At 43.8% G+C, this 22,304-nt stretch overlaps 1 protein-coding gene across 16 annotated transcripts in view; it reads right to left on the reverse strand.

The window, feature by feature from the left end:
* RNF8 (ring finger protein 8) overlaps positions 1 to 22,304 on the reverse strand; it is a 45,695-nt gene that overhangs the window by 12,169 nt on the left and 11,222 nt on the right. For 14 of the 16 annotated variants that reach the window (XR_004968717.1, XM_036316298.1, XM_036316301.1 and 11 more), the window contains 4 exons: positions 19,983 to 20,111; positions 7,593 to 8,333; positions 4,860 to 4,922; positions 1,899 to 1,988 (listed from right to left, as the gene is read on the reverse strand). Coding sequence is in view for 15 of the 16 variants with exons in the window: in XM_036316301.1 (XP_036172194.1) it covers positions 1,899 to 1,988; positions 4,860 to 4,922; positions 7,593 to 8,333; positions 19,983 to 20,111 (1,023 nt within the window). In the remaining variant the exon portion in view is untranslated. The remainder of the gene's footprint in view (positions 1 to 1,898; positions 1,989 to 4,859; positions 4,923 to 7,592; positions 8,334 to 19,982; positions 20,112 to 22,304) is intronic. The other 2 variants (XM_036316296.1, XM_036316292.1) reach the window with 2 other exon arrangements.

A 22,304-nucleotide genomic window follows, 5' to 3' on the forward strand; every position in this document is an offset into this window, starting at 1 on the left:
TAGGATCCAGAAGGATTCTAAATTAAAAATTCATTCTGGTGGAGCAACACAGAGAATAAAGCATTTCCCAGGGGGTACTGTTTCTCAGAACTGGTTTCTAATAGGGGGTGCTGTCTTCCTTTCTTTCCTCTTTCCGATTTTTCAGTATTTGTATTGTAGTTTCTGTCTCCTTCCCTAAATTAACCAAATGAGAAGAACTGAAGGCAGTATACTAACCCCACCAACACCCAAGGCCAGAAGGAGGCATTCAGAATCCCACAGTGAACTGCAGTTCAGAGGGGATATAATATAAAATTATCCCCCAAACTGAAAACTCACTGGACAAAACAGAAGAGTTAAAGAACAGTCCACAGAGGCAGGAAGTTTGCATTAGTGTATAAGGTCCCTTGTGCTCTGTATCGCTGCCTCTTCTATAAAATAGGGATGATCTCTATGTTTCCTGGAGGCTGGAAGGGTGTCAGGCCACTCCTACAAGGCCTGCAGTGCAGTTTCCCTGTGCTTTCCCCAAGAGGTCAACCCGCTGTGGACAATCTTTTTAGGGAGCATCCTAGGCGTGTGCCCTTGAAGCAGTCATTTATTTAAGTTGGCACCTCATCCCCCAAAAAGAAAGTATCAGGAGCCTCTGAGAGAGGAAGTGATATTTAGGGAATATAATTGATTCATTTGTCATCTTTTTAAAAAAAAAATATATATATTTTTTACTGATTTCAGAGAGAGGAAGGGAGAAGGAGATAGAAACATCGAGAGAGAAACATTATCAATCGACTGCCTCCTGCACACCACGTACTGGGGATGGAGCCCCTAACCTGGACATGTGCCCCAATGGGGAATCGAACCGTGACCTTTTGGTTCACAGGTTGACACTCAACCACTGAATTACACTGGCCAGGCTCATTTTTCATCTTTTATTTTCTCTTCTAATCAAAGCAAGACTGCTTATGACAGGGAAGAAGGTCTGGGCCCATTTCTAACTGGAGTCAAGTTCCCTGAACACTATGAATTGCTGGGTTTAAAAAGATGGTTGGTTTCTTGGAGGCTGGGAAAGAAGGTACTCTGTGACTAACAGAGGATAAGGCCATGAGTCCAAGTGACGAGAATCTCCTCCTTCTGTGCTCTGCTCCAGGGCTGTCTGTGAGGAGGGGCAGCTGTGAGATGCAGCCGGGCTCAGGCAGTAATTCGGGGTCAGAGGCTACAAACTGGTGGCCTGTGGACTGGATCCAGCCTACAGATTGGTTTAGTTTGGCCATTAAAAAACAAAACAAAAAAACTGAACTTACTGCCAATGTTTGAAAATTGGGATATTTTATGTGAACATTTGGATTTCCCTCTTGTGTGAAAAACTGAGATCTGACAACACTGGGCTCGCATTTCTGGATGGCAACAACTGGCTGCAGCAGAGCTGCTCTTAGGGGGGAGGTGGGGCAAAGGCTCCTTTCCCGTGCGCCTCGTCCTCACAGGACACTACTCACTTCCATTACCAGTCTGATCTCGGTGGGCACTTGAGTTAGTAACACCTAACTTACAAGTTCTACTGATTTGATGTGGGAAATAATTACATAAATGCATGAGGACGAACTCCTTTTAACTTTGACTTCAGCACCCCTTAGCCTGTGTCAGTGGGACACACTGAGGGAGCATCTACCCTAGACAATGGATTAGACTGCAGCAAGTGTGTCTTATCCGTAGCATTTCGCTTCTGAACGAGGGAAGGAAACAGATGTTGTCTTATAGGCAGACCCTTCTATAGGCCTGAGTAATTTTACAGATTATTTCCCCTGAGGCTGGGAAAAGCCACATACTCTCTTCTCTCACCATTCACCATAGCAACCCTTGCACGGTTGAAAATGCTGAGTTGCATGTACTAACCAAATTCTAAACCTTCATCTTCTTTCTAGTACCTTGGTCTGCTCCAATTCTTTGTTCTTGGCTTGAATGATTGCTTCAAAGTCCTTCTTGCTGCGGTTTAGCTCTTCCATTAGAGCCTGATGCTGCACAAACATAGCAGATACACACTCAAGACGAGCTTCACGGCATCCCTCCTTTTAGCCACACACACCTCCACACCGCCCCCCGCCCCCCAGGCCCCCCCCCGCCTCCCCCCGGTCATTGGCGTTAGTTCAAGGGATCAATGGACTGGCAATTTCAAATTTATGCCTTTGTTCCTTCAGGACACTTACCTGCTGCTTTTTTGGGGGAAGGGAGCAAACAGGGAGGGAGGCCATGAAACCTATTAATCCCTCTGGAAATAGCCCAGCCTCCATGGCTGTCCAGATCAACTGAGGAACTGCCTTGCAGGGAGTCTGATTCTGCAGGTGTTGCTGGGGGCCCAGAATGTGCGTTTTTATAAAAGCCGCCCGAGTGATTCTAAAAACCAACGCTCAAGAACTAATAAATAGCTATGGAGCTACCTCAGAAGACTAAAAATGGAACTCCCATTTGACCCAGTGATCCCACTACTAGGAATATATCCCAAGAAACCAGAAACGCCAATCAGAAAGGATATATGCACCCCTATGTTCATAGCAGCACAATTCACCATAGCTAAGATTTGGAAACAGCCTAAGTGCCCATCAGCAGATGAGTGGATTAGAAAACTGTGGTACATATACACAATGGAATACTATGCTGCGGTAAAAAAAGAGGAACTCTTGCCTTTTGCAACAGCATGGATGGAACTGGAGAGCATTATGCTAAGTGAAATAAGCCAGTCAGAGAAAGATAAATACCACATGATCTCACTCATTTGTGGATTATAGAGAACAACATAGACTGATGAAAAGGGACAGACCCAAAGACTGAGAAACAGCGATCAGGCTATCAATCCCCAGAAGGAAAGTAGGGGAGGGCGGGGGTAAGGGGAAGAGATCAACCAAAGGACTTGTATGCATGTATATAAGCCAAACCAATGGACATGGACAACAGGGGGATGGGAGCATGAGTTTGTGTGTGTGGGGGAGGTTGGGGGTTAATGGGGGGGATGAGGACACATTTGTAATACCTTAACTAATAATAAAAAAAAAAAAAAAAGAAAGAAAAGAACTAATAAGTAACTCTGAGGCTACCCAGCACTGGGAGTGAGCTTTTAAGAAATAATCAGGGAGAGATGGGATTCGGGGATTTCATTTCCATTGAAATAAAAAAGGCCTTTAACCTACTTATTCTACATATCACACACGACTCCCGCACAAGACAGTCCCGCCTAAACCCTGCCCTCATTTTCCGGAACCCGGCAGCCCAAGAGCTAACAGCTTGTTCATGGGGGCTACCTGCCTGGATGGGTGCCAAGAGGATCCACTTCTATGAAACCTGATTTCTGAACGTCCTGTGCTTAAGTGTAGCTTATACTTTAAATCGTTCCTCACATCCTTTTTAAAAAGAAGGTGGAGTAAAGGTAAGTACTTCTAAAAAGATACTACTCAAGAAAGAAACTTTAAAATGTGTGATCTCCTGAGAAAAACAGTTACTTCAGAAGGCCTGGGTATTCATTCATTTTGACCACTAATTAGATGTGCTGTAACCCTCTCATCTACAAAATGGGAAAACCGGTACCTCTCTCATATCGGTGTTAATAATAAAACAACAGGTAAGAAAGCATTCAGAAAAGTTGTAAACCCAGTTGTTATAATCATCTGGTAAATGAAAAAGAACAGTTTCAGAAGAACCAACATGTTTCAGTTGAGAGAGAGCTATGTCCCCCAGGCATGCTGGCGCAAAGCCATGACCTAGAAGTATCCCATTTGAGGCTAATGAGTGGAGACTGGGCCGGCACCTCATGCTGAATGATAGTGTTTTCCTCCGTCTCAGGAGAGGGTGAGGAGTTGGGGGTGTGGAGTATGCAGTGATCCCTCAGAGACTTCCAAGCAGCAGAACCTTACTCTTTTCCAATCAATTTCAAAACAGTATCTGAATATTAATTTAATAATGCTCTACATGGAAAGCATGCCTACCTTCTCACCCTAGAAAATAAACAAACTTAGAAAATAAAATTCCAAACAAATTGAATTTTCACGTAGTTCTTCCCAAAGCTGTTTGTGCATCTCTCAAGGAATCAAGGCAGGCACCTCCCAAGCTTTTAATAGCATGTGACTGTTAGCACTGCAAGAAGGTTGGAGGTAGGTGTGCAATAAAAGAGCTGTAAGGATCAATTATCCTAAACAAAGTCTAATGTGATCACTCACTTTTCTCAAGGAGACGAACCATCCACTAACCCGACTAAACTTGCATCAAACTACTCATTTTAACCCATAAAGGATAGAAGACAAAGCAGGTTTTAAAGATGCAAAAAAAAAATTTATAAAAATAATCAGATGAGAAAAGTAGTCAAGTTAAATAAAATAAATTACAAGCTATCTTTTAGGAGAATTTTGCTCCTGTGAGCCCTGCCTTTTCAGTAAATCAGTATGTTTTGCTGACTGTTAAACTGCACATTCTCGACCTGACCTAAAATGCTTAATTGGAACATTCTTGAATGGGTTCTGGACAGCTTCAGCTTGGGATCCATGACTGAATGGAGGCCTTGCAGGCCTTGGTGGTGGCGAAGGCATGGCTCACGATTCCCCTCTGCTGCCCTCACCTTTCTGGAGGTGCAGCACTTCCCCAGAGCCTCCTAATGGAGCTACAGGCTCCATTCCGTCTTCACCAGAGCAGCTTCTGCTCAGATGAAGATGTGAGTTTCCATGCTGAGGTCTGGCATGTCTGTGAGGCTCCAGTCTCCGACCTGATGGTGTGAGCAGCTGTCACCTGCTCTATCTAGACTGCAGGTGCTGCAGAGGTGTGCGCTAAGCAGCAGAGGCAGCCAGTGGCCATGTGAAGCCTGGCTGCCCCCACTCCACAGCCCACAATGGCAAGAGCTAAGTTACCTCCTGCAGAGCCTGGGCCAGCTGTTGCTTCAGGTCCTCTTCTCCTTGCTCTTTCTCCAAACCCTGCAAAACCAAAAACCAAATGGAAGGTTTCCTGGCAGAGAGGGAAACAAGCAACAAAATCCAGCAACAAGCAGAGCAGACCAGCTAGCACGAGCATCTGGAAGCAACAGGGGACAGGAAGCAGGTGGAAAATTTCCCATTTTACTCAAGCTGTTGGCAGCAAGGGATCTAAGAAGAGTTAACTGCTTAAATACTGCTCGCCTCAGGGCTGTCACTTGTAAGCCACCACTCAGGCTGTTCTGGAGAAAATACTCTGGATTAATTTCCCACAAATGTGGTGACTCCCCAAAGGATGTTAACTGAAAGGTTCTGAGTTGCCAACTCTCTAAGCACCATCCCCAGGCCGGCACTCATAGGTTCCTCCCTTTGATTCTGGGCACCTCCATCTCTCACACTGAGTCTCTGCTACTTCCAGGCTTGCCTGAACTTAGGCTGTATTTCCTCCGTCACCCCCTGGACAGGGTGCCCTCCACATCATCATTACCCTATGACCAGCACATTCCACAGAACCTCTGGGCCATTCCCTCCTTAAAGAATTATCTATCCATCTAATATGCCAACTTGAAATTATTCTCTAATTTAAATATACTGACTTAAAACTGTTATGATTATTTTATAGGTATGACACATTTATTAAGCATCTTTATAACCATTTGAACCCAAGCAGAGTACCAGGCAACACATGTGCTTAAAAAAAAAAAAGCATTGGTGTGAAGCAGGAAGGGTTAAACAAACTTCTGAACAAGTAGTCGGGTAGAATAAATCCCTAGGGCTTGTGACAAAGGGAAATCCAACCCAATAAATAAAGGACTAGATCAAGGGTGGGCAAACTTTTTGACTTGAGGGCCACAATGGGTTCTTAAACTGGACCGGAGGGCCGGAACAAAAGCATGGATGGAGTGTTTGTGTGAACTAATATAAATTCAAAGTAAACATCATTACATAAAAGGGTACGGTCTTTTTTTTTTTTTAGTTTTATTCATTTCAAATGGGCCAGATCTGGCCCGTGGGCCGTAGTTTGCCCACGGCTGGACTAGATACTATGAGCCATTTATATGTGAGCTTCTCATACCTTGAGAAAATTTCTTAACCAGTCCTTTTGGCTTTTCATTACCATTTTGGTGTGGAAAAAGATTTTACAGCTATTCCTTCAAGCATGCCCAGAGCAGCCACAAATATTAATAGTCACTCTCATTCCTGAACACATTAGCCCTTAAAGAGAGTTCTGCTGCAGGAATGGCGGCATATAGCACATATCTATATATATAAAAGCTAAGCGACGGGAATGACCAGTCGCTATGACGTGCACTGCGGCCAGCCAACGGGCCCAATCGGGGAGGGGCCAGCCGGCCAACCTCCCATGGCCCCTCCCCCCGGCCAGCCCTGCCCCCAATCGGCCCTCCACACCCTGATTGGGGTGGGGCCAGCTGGTCAACCTCCCGCAGCCTTTCCTACCGGCCACCCCCACCCCGATGGGGTCGAGGCTGGCCAGCCAACCTCCTGCAGCTCCTTTCCACGGGGCGGCCCCAATTGGCCCCAATTGGGGCAGGCCGGCTGGACCCCACCTGTGCACGAATTCGTGCACTGGGCCTCTAGTGTAAAGATAAACCTCCCTCTGTCAATTTCAAGAACTTAGTCCAGGATGCAAAAGGGAAGCAAAAAGGTACACATAGCAGTGTGTCCCCTGGAAAGATGTAGTTAATCCATGGCCTCAGCTAATCTACCAGTTCCAGGGGACAAGAGATTGGAATGAAACTGATAAATTGGTCAGAAATAAGAGAACACTGCTGGTTGTTCCTTGCCCTGAACAAAGTAAACACAAGATAAAAGCATAGTCACAGCAATCCTCACTGGTCTGTCTTAGTTCTAGTCAACAGTGGGGAATTCTTGACATTTAATATTACCTGAGCAAGTAGGTGGGAATAAACCTGTGGAACTGATTTTTGAGCAAGGACCAGCTCTAGCCTAGAAGCCTTTTGCAACAGCTTGTCATCTCAGAAAATGACTCGGGGATGACACATTTGGCCTTATCTTGACACAGCTGAGAGAGTCTTTATTTTACCTTCTTGCTAAAGGCACTGTGGAAGGTGGCTTATCACTCAACCCAACAACTGCATCATGGTGGACCTGTTTCCTCCCACGCTGGCTGCTCAGGATGGAGAGAAAGCATTTTTTGCCTCCCACTTCCTAGGTTCGGTACAGAGCTAACAAGCTAACAGGTACATCAAGGGCAGAGTAACCAGCTGGCCTATACCTGCCTTGGGACTGACTTGGCTTTGATCACAGATAAAAAAAAACAACCCCAAAACTCATGAGGACAACTATTGGTTTAAATGGAGAGTACTGTGGTTTTGTGGCATCTTGACCTTCATCCAATCCCCTGAATTTACCTTAGTTCTGAAATGCCTCATCTTTACATCCCGAGATCAGTTACAACCTGGAGCTGGCTCTGCTAGTCACCTTACCCCATCTTGGTACCCAACTCTGGTTCTTGACCTGATCATCATACTGAAGCCTTAACCTCTGACTCACCCCCTTCTCTTACCTCAAAGTTTTCTGTTCCCATTCCATCTCCTGTCCCTGGCGCTCAGCATTAGGTCCCTGATCCAGAGGCTCACAAAGGCCTGCCCACCCTGAGAGGCACCCTTGCCCTTCCCTCCTGTGTGGTACCTGGAGATAGTGCTGCTCTTCCTCGAAAGTCTTCTCTAGCTGCTCCACTCTGGCCTCCTGCTGGGCCTGCTCTGCACAAAGCTGCGACTGTAAGTCCTGCAGTTCCTGCTCCATTTGCACAATATTCTTTGAGTCCCCTTTTTGGGTCTGCTTTTTCTCATTCAGAACAGCTACTTGCTTTTCCTGCATCTGTGTTTTGAGCTTCAGAATCCTAGACATGGTCACCTTGAACAGCTCTAAGCGGCTCTGAGATACTGACTGGTTTGAGGCTTTCCGCTTGTGATGATGCAGCGCCAGGACTTTGGTGGGGCCAGAGAAAACATGAGCCCCTGAGACGTTCTCACTTGGCTCAAGAGAAGTCAGCTGAGGTTCCAAATGTTCAGAGGGTCCACTGGCCAGTTCACCTTTCCCACGTGACCTCAGTGGCTGACCAGGTTCACTAGAAACTTTATTCATTTTGAATTTCAAGTGTGAGGGGCCTTCAGCTTCAGGACCCTCTAATTCATCCAAACTACATTTCCTTTTCGTTCTCAAGCCCTTGTTTTTCCCCAATATCTGATCATTCATTGGGGCAAGATATGGACACATCTTCTCCCAGTCTTCTTCAGTAACTTCATATTCATACTCTGCACTCTCCTTATTTTCCAGAGGCACCCCAAGCTGAACGCGGTCTCCCGTATGGAGAGAATAGACCTCTAAAGGCTCTAGACGTACTCTGTTCAGCCAAACGCCATTCAGACTCTGGGAAAAGGGAAAGAAAGACAAAATAAGCTTCACGATTTTCCTCCTCTTAATGGAATGTCTCCCCTGCTGCTACAAAACCTTCAGCCTTTTCAGAAGGAAAACCCTTGAGAACAAATAGAAAAGAAAGGTTCATAAACTACCGTCCTTAGAAACAGCATTCTTCACACAGGACTCTGGCTTTTTACCTGTATTTCACATTCATGCCTCCATAGAGAACAGCCTGTGTAACAGGCGGGAATCCCCTTACTACCGGTGGATGAATTACTCAAATAAATGCAGTAGCATTGAAAGAAACGGAAATGTAATAGCTCCTATTGACCCAGGACTGAAAAATCGGCTATTAGTAAAGAAAGTGGCATCTAATGATAAAGCTCAAAAGGAAAGTCTTGACCAGGAAAGCCCAGCAAGCGCCGTCTCTGCATGTGCCCCCTGAACACACTGGTGAGTGAGCAGAGCACTTTCCAGGACACATAAATAAAAAAAAAGAGTGCCAACACTTGTCCTGGGGTCAAACCGCAGGTGAGATCTGACCCACTTAATAGCACGAGAGGTCCAGGGGCATAGTGGTGAAGAGCTGGAGCTCTGGACTCAGACAGATTTGGGCTCTTAACCTACTGGGCTTATTAGCTGCACGGCCTTTGGCAATTTACTTCAACAGTTTTGTCTGTAATATAGGGCTGGTATAGTACCTACCTCATATGATTCCTGTGAGGAATAAATCAGAAAATATATGTAAAACATTTAGCACAGTGACTCACATATAAATGCTTTATGGTTGTAACTAAATCAGAGTTCAGAGTTAAGAGCATGGACCCTGGAGTCAGAATGCCTAAGTTTGTGATCTGGCTCCATCACTTAACAACTGTGGGACTTGGGCAAGTTTCTTAACCTCTCTAAGCCTCAGTTACCACATCTATAAAACAGAAAATAATAATAGTCTCTCCCTCATGGTGTTTGTGTGGATTTAATGAGATAACATATGTAATATACTTAGAAAAGTGTCTGGCACATGGTAAGCATTATATAAGTGCTCTCTACTATTATTTTGATCTGGCTTGATTTATCAACAATCACTTCCATTCTATGCTCAGTATCTTGCAAGGTAAATATACGAAGTGCAAAATTGGAAGACATGAAAATGTTTAGCAGCTGATAGTAGAAAGCAAAACACAAGGGCACATAAAAGCACAGCCTATAAATGCAATGGGATATTATGTGAAGCTGGGTTAGCTAAGAGATGCCTAATGGTAATGAAGAATTTAGAGTTTAAATAAACAAGTGGGCACTTTAACCCAGATCAAGGACTTAACTTTGGGGGACAGGCCAGAGATGAAGCTCACAGCTGAATTGGTACTAAGATTTATGTTTGTGTTGATAACTACAGTTACCTACTTTTAGCTACAACAATTACCTGTTTAACCCAAATATGAGAGGTGAGGGCTTAACCACAAGGTACAGAAGATGAAAGGCAATAGAGATTGGATCTCAGCTCTGTTCTGGTATTAGGCCCTTATTTCTGGCTTTATATCATTTGGCTCAAGCAGAAAGAGGGCAAGAAAGCAGAGCACAGCTATAGATACATATATACAGAAAGACCGGCTTTCACCCACTGCCTGGGGTCTAACCTGGCTTATCTGGCTAACCTTCTCCCAACCTTTCTATTCATATTCAGCCTGAGAAACTATGAATGAGGACTGATGAGTTCTGCTGACAATACATGAGAAAATAACACAGGAGGGGGATGGAGGTAGAAGAATTTATTTTAAAAGCTTTATATCAGGAGGGCAGGAGTGGCTGGGGAGAGGTCAATGGGGGAAAAAGGAGACATATGTAATACTTTCAACAATAAATAATTTAAATTAAAAAAGTTTTATATATATATTTTATTTTTTTATTGATTTTTTGCAGAGAGGAAGGGAGAGGGATAGAGAATTAGAAACATCGATGAGAGAGAAACATCAAACAGCTGCCTCCTGCACACCTCCTACTGGGGATGTGCCCGCAACCAAGGTACATGCCCTTGACCAGAATCGAACCTGGGACCTTTCAGTCCGCAGGCAGATGCTCTATCCACTGAACCAAACCGGTTAGGGCAATTAAAAAAATTTTATATCAAAATAGATTATACTTAGGAAAAAGGTTTCAGGAAAAGTAGTGTGACACAGAACGCTACCTAATGCCAAGGTATAGACATTTAAGAAAAACCTCAAAGGCAAAGATAAGATTAAATAAAGAATGAAGGTCACAGAAGCAGCCCCAAACTAGAGAGAACAGGGAGTCGCTAAAAAGCTGGGGAAAACTTTCAAGACAATATTGCAGCCTTCCACTAGATCCTCTGCATTAAATTGCCTCCTTCAGAGCCCTTTAGGCCTGGAAAATAAGTTCTCACATTTCCCCATCACATTTTATCCTCAGATCCTTCTATATTTACCCATTCATCACTTCCTGGTGACACCTAGTGGTATAATTGGGACCACAGCCCTGAGTCAGGTCTGTTCACAAGGTGACAATAGAAAAGGATGAAAATACCATAGCTATATAAGAACAATCAATACTGCCCAGAATATAACCTCAAATACAATGGTTTAAATAAAATAACTCTGTTCAAGCCTTTCTTTTTTTAAAAAAATATATTTGTTTATTGATCTAAGAGAGGAAGGGAGAGGGAGGAAGAGATAGAAACATCAATGATGAGAGAGAATAATTGATCGGTTTCCCTCTGCATGGCCCCCACTGGGGACCAAGCCCGCAACCCGGGCATGTGCCCTTGGCCGGAATCGAACCCGGGACCTTTCAGTCCGCAGGCCGACACTCTATCCACTGAGCCAAACCGGCTAGGGCCAAGCCTTTCTTAATGTAGGTTTTCATAATCACCAGTTTGAACAATGTCAGTAGCAGCAAAGTGATAACAACAACAACAAAAGCCTGCCTAATGTCTCTTTGCCATCAGTGGGAAAAGGTGGGATAGCACACACCCCTATACAATAATCACTTCACCTGATGCTCAACCTCTGCCCAGTGTTTTTAGTCAGTTGTTGGCGAGTGAAACCCAAAGTCAAAAGGCAATGTTCTCTGGAGTTTTCCAGATGATTTATGTAGCTCAGTGATTCTCAACCCTGACTATTCAGTGAAATCACCTGGAAATGTCTGAAACAAATAGCAATACCTGAGTCTCACCCTCAGACTGAGTTAACAGTCTGAGGCTAGAACCGGGCATCAGTTTATATACAAATACATAGTCTATAATTGGGTCAAGTCATAGTGCCCCTTTCCAGGCGACCCCTCCCCAACTCCTATTCAACTACTCATCTGTTTTCTGCCCTACCTTTTCCAGAATGTTGTATAAATGGAATCACACTGTATGTATCCTTTTTGAGTCTGGCTTCTTTCACTTAGCACAATCACTTTGAGACTTGCCAATGTTGTTGCATTAACAATAGTTGGGTATTTTTTATTGCTGACTAGTATTCCAGACATGGGTGTACAAGTTTGTTTATCCATTCCCTAGTTGTTTTCCCCGTTTTTGATAATTAAACAAAGCTACTACAAACATTCACACACACGTTTCTTTGAGAACATTAAGTTTTCATTAATTTAGGGTAAATACCAAGAAGCAGAATCACTGGTAAGTGTATGTTTAGCTGCAGGAAACTGCCAGACTATTTTTCAAAGTGACAGTACCATTTTGTATTCACACATGCAATGCTTACGATTCCATGTTCACCAGCACTTGGCATTGTTTTATTTCAGCAATTCTAATTGGTATGTATCAGTCAATATTTCTAATGCTTCACTGAAACATAAAAGTGCACAAATAAGAAATGTACAACTAGATGACTAACCACAATGTGAACATCTCAGTGTAACTACCACAAAGTTAAAAAACAAACAAAAATACCCTAACCCACATTTATCAGCATCCCAGAATCATCCTTTTGTCTTCTCTAGTCACTAAGTCTCCTTCTACCCCCATCAGGTGACTGCTAGACTGGCGTAACATCACAAATTAATTTTGCTGGTTTTGACATTAAATAAATGCCATTACATAATATATATTCTTTGGTGTCTGTCTTCTTTCACTCCATTCTATGTCTGTAAGATTTATCTGTGTTGTTGGATATAGTAGCAGTTCATTCACATTCATTACAGTATAGTGTTTCATTGTAAGAATATTCCATAGTTTATTACTCCATTATGCTGTTGATGGACATCTGGGGTATTTCCCTGTTCCCTGTGACTAAATATACTGTCACAGGGTATATATAAGTGCAACTTTAATAAATAATGCCAAATAATTTTCCAAAATAGTTGTACCAACTTACACTTCTACCCAGACAACTTTTGCTCCACACCCTTGCCAATCAATACCTGGCACATTCAGTATTAATTTTAGCCGCTCTGGTGGGTGTGTAGTGCTAGTCGATCCTGGTTTTAATTTGCATTTCCCTGATCATGAATGAGGCTGAACAACTTTTTTTTTTTTTTTTTTTACAGAGGAAGGGAGAGGGATAGAGAGTTAGAAACATCGATGAGAGAGAAACATCGATCAGCTGCCTCTTGCACACCCCCTACTGGGGATGTGCCCACAACCAAGGAACATGCCCTTGACCGGAATCGAACCTGGAACCCTTCACTCCGCAGGCCGACGCTCTATCCACTGAGCCAAACTGGTTAGGGCGAGGCCCAACAACTTTTGATGGATGTTGAACATTTGGATACAATATTTTGTGAAGTGCCTGGCTCCTGTCCATTTAAAAAACTGGGTTATCTTTCTTTTTCTTAACAATTTGGAGTCCTGTAAATATCCAATTATAAGTCCTTCATCAGTTATGTGTAGCAAATATCTTCCACTCTGAGCTTGTCTTTACTCTCCTATTGGTGTCTTTTGATGAATAGAAGTTCATAATTTTAATGTGATACCATCAGTATTTTTTTATAAGTACCCAGGGAAGGACAAAAACTGAAACAGGGTTGAGAACCACTGTTCTAATTGCTGGAAGACCAAGCAGCAAGGCGTGTTCACACAGTATAACTCACCAGAGACTTTAAATGCCAAAACCTACAGAAGGACCAAAGCAGGAACCACTAAGTAGCAGGTGAACAGCAATGTGATAGGAGGGGAAGAATGGGAAAGGCTCAAACGATATGCCTGCGTCTCTAGGACTAGAGATAAGCAAACCCACCAAAGCATTTCAGATTGTGACTTTGAAATCACAAATTTTCTGAAACAGCCGGATACCAACACATAGGATGAGCTATCTGAAGAGCTACTAAATTAACTGAAATTTATATAACTACAACCATCCACATGTTTCATGTGCAAGATAAGCAATCCTCCAAGGCTGTTTTTTTTTTTTTTTTCTAACTTAATTTTAAACTAAAATTGATATTGTTGCAATTTTTGTAACTGTACTTAAGCTTTCCCTGTCTGGCCATTCCAGCATATAAGAGAGATCATTTTTTTGAAGATAGAATGTAGTTCTGAGTTTTGAATTACTAACAATATCTACATCTTAAAAGGACTTGGCAAAAGATTTCAGATGTAATATAACAATAATATCCTGCACCTAAAATTCAAATCCTTCATCAGGAGAAGGCTGATAAGGCTTCCTGCCAAAAAGAAAAGAAGCATGTTAAGAGTGGGGGAGGGGGAAGTGAGGAGAGGGGCTTACTGGTAAGAATAGTTGCTCCATCAAAAACAACCAGTCATTGCTTTTTTTCAAAACTCAGTTACCTCACCAACTGCATCAAAGCTAAGACGCTTAAACCAGAAAACATTTGGAAGAATCAGGCGCCCACCTTCCCTCTATCTTCTCTATCTGAGACCTGAGAGAGGAACCTTATGATTACAGCCCTAGAAGAAACGGTACAAAACAAACTGGAGAGCAACCCGGGGAGCACTGTCATATCTGTTGCTGTCACAGGCTGCCTCTATGTCCCTGCGGTTGATGTTCAAGGAACATTAAAATCAGGCAGCTGGTGGCTTCCCAACCCCTCAAAATCTGCTATCCCATCAATGGAACTCATCTGTGTGGTACATAATCAAGGAAAGCAGCAGCAGACAACCAACCATCTCTATAATACTGTAACTCTGTTACTCAAATACCCAACTCTGATGAGGAAAACTTCTTTCCCCAAGGATTAAGTTTTGATATAAGCTACTGTAGGGACTTTAAAACTTTGCAGCTATGTCAGAGATATGCATTATTATTATTATTATTTTAAATCACGCAGCCAGGATAGCAAACTGCTGTGTCCTCCACTACTATTCGAAAACGGGGCATAGCAGAGAGACTTATTTGAGTTTGAGCCCTGGTTTATTCACTCAACCAGTTATGTAGACGGCCTTGAGCAAATCAATTTCTCTCTCTGGGCCTCAAATCTATCTGTCCCCAGAAGGGGTTAAACTGTATCATCTCTAAGCTCCCCTTTTCAGTGCCAATTTCTTTTCTCACAGTGCCTTGCCAAGAGTGCCGAACCAATTAGCATTTATACAGCCTCTCCTTCAACACAGTGCCAACTCAACTTAACCCAGTGCAAGAAGGTGCTTTCTCCAACAGCTAACTCTAGCAGTTTTATGCATGAAAAAGGAGGCTGCTGGGCAGGTCTGCAAGACACCTGTGATATTGGGAATTATAAGCAGCAGCATATATTTGGACTTCACCCCCATTTCTAGAACAGAGCTTCAGAAACCCTTGGAATTTCCTAAGCGGTGATAAGAGATCAAGGTGTCTTTTGTTATGTTAATGAGATGACTTTGGGACTGTCCCTAGGTCACCTAAGAATGAGGGATAATTCCAGGGAGGCTGGAACTTTAATTCCCACCCCTGGATCTCTTGGGAGGGGAGGGCTGGAGGTTGAAGTCATCACTAGTGGCCAGTGATTTAATCAATCATGCCTCTGTAATGAAGCTTCCATTACCCTGCCCCAAAAAAGGACAGGTTCTGAGGGTTGGTGAACACATGGAGGTGCTGGAGAATGGTGTACCCAGACAGGCATGAAAGTTCCACGCCCCTTCCCACACAGCTTGCCCTAACACATCTCTTCCAAATGGATGTTCATCTATATCCCTTATCATATCCTTTTTTTTAAAAATCTTTTTATTTTTCGATTACAGTTTTTCAATTACAATATTTATATTAGTTTCAGGTGATCATCCTGATAAATCGTACCCATCTGACACCATACACAGTTATTAGAACATTATTGACTATATTCCCTATGATGTACTTTATATCCTCGTGACTATTCTGTAAAAATCTACTTGTACTTCTTAATCCCTTCACCTTTCATCCATCCCCCAACCCTGCTATCAGGCAACCATCAAAATGTTCTCTGTATCTATGAGTCTGTTTCTGTTCAGCTTGTTCATTTATTTTATTTTTTAGATTCAATTGTTGATAGGTATATATATTTATTGCCATTTTACTGTTCATATTTTTTATCTTTTTCTTCTTAAAGACAGACCCTTTAACATTTCTAGTTTGGTGGTGGTGAACTCCTTTAGCCTTTTCTTATCTGGGAAGCTCTTTATATGTCCGATTCTAAACAATAGTTTTGCTGGGTAATCTTGGTTGTAGGTCCTTGCTTTTCACCACTTTAACCCTTTTCGGTCCAACCTCAAGGCCAACTCGACAGACCAGGTGCTAGAAGCAGGTCCAACGTCGAGCAATAAGAACATTAAGAAGTTCAACATTCAATCCTGTCAATTAATTTGGACCAGACTGTTTGAATTCCAAAAATAACATTGGACCGCAAAGGGTTAATATTTCTTGCCATTCCCTTCTGGCCTGCAATGTTTCTGTTGAGAAATCAGCTGAAGTCTTATGGAAGCTCTCTTGTAGGTAACTAACTGCTTTTCTCTCGCTGCTTTTAAAATTCTCTGTCTTTAACCTTTGGCATTTTAATTATGTGTCTTGGTGTGGACCTCTTTGGGTTTATCCAGTTTGTAATTCTGCACTTCCTAGTCTTATATGTCTATTTCCTTCAATAGGTTGGGACATTTTCTGCCATTATTTTTTCAAACAGGTTTTCAACTTCTTGCTCTCTCTCTTCTCCTTCTGACACCCCCATGATGAGAATGTTGGTATGCTTGAAGTCGTCCCAAAACCTCCTTACACTATCCTTATTTATTTTGGATTCTTTTTTTTGCTGCTCTGATTGGGTGTTTTCTGAATCACAAAGCACCGCACCCTGGCTGGTTTGGCTCAGTGGATAGAGCATTGGCCTGTGGACTGAAAGGTCCTGAGTTTGATTCTGGTCAAGGGCACATGCCTGGGTTGTGGGCTTGATCCCCAGTAGGGGGCATGGAGGAGGCAGCCAATCAATGGTTCTCTCTCATCATTGATGTTTCTCTCTCTCTCTCTCCCTCTCCCTTCCTCTCTGAAATCAATAAAAATACATTAAAAACAAAACAAAAACAAATTACTGTTTTGATTCTTGGCTTCATGTACTCTACTGTTGATTCCCTGTAAATTATTCTTCATTTCAGTTAGTGTATCCTTCACTTATGACTGTTCATTTTATGGTTTCTATGTCCTTTTCTTATGTTGTTGAAGCTCTCTTTAAGTTCCTCTACTCTTCCCCTAAGTTCATTGAGCATCCCTATGACCAGTGTTTTGAACTCTGCATCTAAGAGATTGCTTGTCTCCATTTTGTTTAGTACTTTTTCTGGAGTTCTGTTCTGTTTTTTTCACTTGGAACAAATTTTGTTTCCTCATTTTGGCAGTCACCCTGTGTTTGTTTCTATGAATTAGGTAGAGGTGCTATGTCTCCCAGGCTTGGTAGAGGCCTAATGTAATAAGTGTCCTATAGGAACCAGTGGTACAGCTTCCCTGTTTACACAAGCTGGGCACTCCAGGTGCACTTGTGTGGGCTGTGTACATCCTCCTGTTGTAGTTAAGCCTTGATTGCTGTTGGCACATCAATGAGAGGGATTCACCTCCAGGCTGACTGACTGCAAGAACTGGCTGTGACCACCACTACGGATCAGCTGTGCAGAGGCCTACCCTTCAGAGCAGGACTTATTTCAGCAGGGCTCTGGTGCTCACTAAGTCCACCCCTTGAGTATGCTGTTGTGGAGGTACTTTGAGGTGATCTGAGGTTGTCCACTGGGTACGCTGGCTCTGGGGCTTCCTGGGAGGTGCAGGCCAAGGTCAGGGGCCACCCAGCATGAGCTACAAAGAGATCTTCAGATGGCTGCTACTTGTGCTGGGCTTGGAGGTGCCCAGGAGAGGCCAAGCTATGAACATAAGCATGTGCCAAGACAGGCCATTCATGTAGAAAAGCCATTGGAAAGAGCTTGGGTGGTGGGGCAGGGTCTCAGGGAATCACAGGATGGGGAAGACGGGAAGCAGTGACAGCGAGTTGATGGAGACTCAGCTATAGCTCTGTTGGGGTAAAGCTCAGAAAAGGAACAAAGGCCTCTGCCAGCACTTCTGTCTGGGAGAAAGCTGCCCTTCCAGCTCTTGCCCTGATGACAATTCAGTTCCTCCCTGTATGTCCCTGGTGCCTTTCAAGCTGTTGCCCCAGCACTGGAGCTCAGAGCGAGTGAGTCTGAGTAAATCCACGCACAATCTCTTTAAGCAGAGCTGCCTGGGACTCCAGCAACCTCCAAATCACTTAGTCACAATGCCTGCTGGTTCTTACAGCCAGAAGTTGTGGGGACTTCTCTTCCTGGTACTGGAATCCTGGACTAAGGGCATGGTATGGGGCTGGGACCCCTTGCTCCTCAGGGGAGACTTCTGTGGCTGAGATATCCCTCCTGATTTTTATCCACCACACACAGGTATGGGACCAGCCAGTCCCACAGCTGGATGTGACTTCTTCTATCTTTAGTTGTAGGACTCTCATTCAGCTAGATTTCAGGCAGTTCTGAATGATGGTTGTTCTGTAGTTTAGTGTAATTTTGATGTGGTTGTGGAAGGATATAGGTACTGTGCCTACTTACGCACCACCTTAACAGGAAACCCTCCTATCTGTATATATAAAAGGCTAGTATGCAAAGTGTCCCCTCGGGAGTTCGACTGGGAGCTCAATCGCTCGCTATGACGTGCGCTGACCACCAGGGGGCGGCATGGAACATGGTGGGCAACCAGCGGCGGTGGCAGGGCGCTGAGGGAGTGAGGGAAGGAGGAGGCGAGGAGGTGGGGAGGCAGGGAACCTGATCGGCCCTGATTGCTGGCCAGGCCTAGGCATCCTACTCGTGCACAAATTTCATGCACCAGGCCTCTAGTCCTTTTATAATAAACTGGTAAATATAAATAAATGTTTCTGTGAGTCGCTCTAGCTAATTAATTGAATCAATAGGAGAAGGAGGTCTTCGGAACCTTTGATTTATAGCCAGTTGGTCAGAAGCACAAGTAACAACCTGGACTTGCAACTGGTATCTGAAGTCCAAGGAAGGGGTCCTTGGAACCTCCAATCTATATCTAGCTGATCAGAAGCTGGGCTCTCAATTGGAATCCAAAGTGGAGGACGGTCTTGTAGAGCTGAGCCGTTTACCTATGGGATTTGATGCCATCCTCAGGTAGATAGTGTCAGAATTGGAGGACATCCAGCTGGTGTCCCCAGCATTGCTTGATGGTGTGGGGATAATCCTCTCCACATGTAGGAATTAATTTCAGAACCATTTAATTTCATCTAATTTTTGTTAATCCTCACCCAGGAATTCTTTCCCATTGATTTTTAAAGAGTGGAAGGGAGGGGGAGAGACAGAGAGAGAGAGACATCGATGTGAGAGAGACACGTCAATTGGTTGTCTCCTGCATGTGCCCAACCAGACCCAGGAATCAAACTGCAACTGATACATGCCCTTGACCAGAACTGAACTTGGGACCCTTCAGTCCATAGGACGGTGATTTATTCACTGAGCCAAACCAGCTAGGGATTCAGAACCATTTTAATATGCTTCCTTCTAACAGTTATCTTTAAAATTCTTCTAACCAGAGCAGTGTAAAATGGTCTAAAGATATTTTATACTTCTTAATCCTTACTGTCTACATTAACATTTCTCTCACCTCATAGCCTTTACTTTCACTGTATTCCTAAGTGCTTATGTATTTGTATTTTAGGTATTTCCTAATTTTTGAGCTTTATACATACTTCACCTCCCTTAGAATTCACGCTTTTCAAAAATTTAAAGCAGAAAAACCCTTTATTCAAAGGAAATCTTCCTCAGAACAGTAATGCATAAAACAGGTTTAAAAAGGAGGGAGACAGTTTGCTCTGATGGAAAGGTGTGGGGAGAGGAAGGAGCTGGGTGTAGGAAGCTCAGCTCTGCCCTCCTCCCCATGCCCTGAATACAGGTACACTCCAGAATCTTCACTAGATTCCCTTCAAGTGACAAAGGGCCAATTCCCTCAATAACTTAGTCTAGTTTCTGGAGCAAACCTACTGCCGCAATTCAGGTGTTCCTTTCAGAGTAACTAACTTCAAGTCCTTTGAAATTACTTTGACATAATCTAATCTCTGGCAGCATACAGAAGTGGTTGTCTCTGGGGAAGACAACTGGGTGGTTAGGGGAGATAATATATTTTTGAATCTTGAAATTTTATACCATGTATTACCTGTACAAAAAAAAAAAAGCAATTTAAAAATGAACAAAAAGCCAATGAAAATCATTAGGCATCTATGGATTCCTGTTACCTTGTTGTCCATAATTGTCCACTGGCCCTCCGTGTTCTGCTTCAAAACACAGTGGTTTCGGGAAATCATCAGAGGGCAGAGTTTTGATACCAGTTGGTATGTGACACCAAATCCTCGGCCTAAAGTCACCTAGGAAGACAACAACAATATGAGAGACACCATCAGCCATTGTGCTGAAAAGGGAGGTCCTTTTGACAATCTTGTCGACCAGTGGTGCATACATGTCCTGACATGAAACCAGACTCCCATGAAACCCACACAGCTCATCAGCCATCCTCCTTCAGCTGCCATGGGAGCCACCAGGTAGAAAAAGGCAAGAAGCTGTGACAAGAAGAGACAGCTGAATGCATTTACTCATGGAATGTCAGGGTTGGTAGGGCTCTGAAAAGTCATAAGATGGAGAAATTCTTTCTATACACCCTCACCAACTAGTCTTAAACACTGCCAAGAGCTACAGCCTCTATACAAGACAGTCTGTCCAATTTCTTAAGGGCTCAGACTTGGCATCTTTCTCATTATAAATTCCATCCATTGGCCCTGGCTCTGCCATGGGCACTATCAGAAAATCTCCAATTCCCCTCCCACATGACAGCTATCGTGCCTGTCAAGCCTTTTCTTTTGTTGACCTACGTTACTTCAACCTAACTCTCACGGTGTAGGTTTGAGTCTCTTTGCTATCTTAATGGTATATTTTTATTCCTGGATGCCATAATAAGAAAAATAAACTTAATTTCTATTACACAGTCGAATTCAAGTATCACTTTCCAAGTTCTAAATATCATCACTGGATAAACTGCATCAGCTTTCATAGCAGATCTATCCCACAATGTACCCTCAGGCTTAGGAATGATTAAATTTCTTGGTCTGACCCTCCCCCAAGAATTACATGCAAAGTCACATCTCTTCTGTCCTATACTTGACTAGTTGGTAAATCTGGATTCACATGAAGGACCTTACATTGATTCCTATTAAACTTCATCTTGTTAGTTCAACCTATCACAGGAGCTTGTCAAGACCTTTATGAATTTTTAACTTGCCATCTGATAAACTCAATATTCCTCTCACCAAACGAATATGATGCCTATGTACTTTCATTCAAGACACAGATAGAAGAGAGAGAACCAAGATGGTGGCATAGGTAAACACCTGTACTTGCTGCCTCCCACAAGCATATCAAAATTACAACTAAAATACAGCACAACTATCATCCAGAACTGTGGGAAAGCTGGCTGAGTGGAAGTCCTACATAGAGAATTACTGGTAAAGAAAAAAGCGCATTGAGACTGGTAGGAGGTGCGGAGGCAAGGAGGCGCTGACAGGCTGGCACCCAGTGTGCCGCTTTTTTAATCGGGAGGGAGATACAAGCTCCAGCTAGCTCTGAGCTCCAGTGCCGGGCGAGACTTTGGGGGACCCAGACACATATGGGGAGAAACCGGACTGTGGCATCGGGGCAGGAATGCAGGGGTGGCTTTCTTCCAGACAGAGGTGCTCACAACGGAACACTGTTCCTCCCCGGTGCAGGGCTGACTGGCAGCCATTGCTGTTTGCTCTGACCCATCCAATTTACAACCCTATCAAAGCTGTGCGCAGAGGCTTTTGCATATGAATGGCTGGTCCTTTCTCAGCCTAAAACCTGTCAAACTACAGCTGGGTCAGGGAGCCCCAAAGCTTCCAAAAGAAGGCCCAAGGCCCGGCAGCAGCAGCCTGCCTTGCTTCACAGCTGTGCCTCATCTGGGCACTTCCAAACCCCATACAAAGAGGAGGAATCTGCAGATCTTTCTTTAGTTCCTGCTGGGTGGCCCCAGGCAGTGGCTGACTTTGCACCTCCTTGGAGATCCAAGAGCCAGTGTACCCAGTGGTCAGTGTGAGACCATACCAGATTACAACTCGTCACATCCATAAGTAACACACTCAGGGGGCAGACTCAGTGAGCACCAAAGCCCCACTGAAGCAAGTCCTGACCCACAGGGGTGTCTCCTGCACATTGTAGACACAGCTGGTCCTCCCAGCCAATTGGCCTGGAGGTCAATTCCTCCCAGTGATACCAACAGCAATCAAGGCTCAACTACAACAAGACTGTGCACACAGCCCACAAAAGGGTGCACCAACAGTGTCCACCTCAGGTGACTGGGGAGGCTGAGCCACTGGGCCCTATAGGACACCTACTACACAAGGCCACTCTATCAATTCAAGGAGACTTAGCAGCTACCCAATACACAGAAATAAACGCAGGGAAGCAGCCAAAATGCGGAGACAAAGAAATGTGTCACAAATGAAAGAAATGGAAGAAAGCATACTACTGAATATAGAGTTCAAGACTAC

This window comes from Myotis myotis, unplaced genomic scaffold (genome assembly GCF_014108235.1).
Source record: "Myotis myotis isolate mMyoMyo1 unplaced genomic scaffold, mMyoMyo1.p scaffold_m19_p_7, whole genome shotgun sequence".
Classification (NCBI taxonomy): domain Eukaryota; kingdom Metazoa; phylum Chordata; class Mammalia; order Chiroptera; family Vespertilionidae; genus Myotis; species Myotis myotis.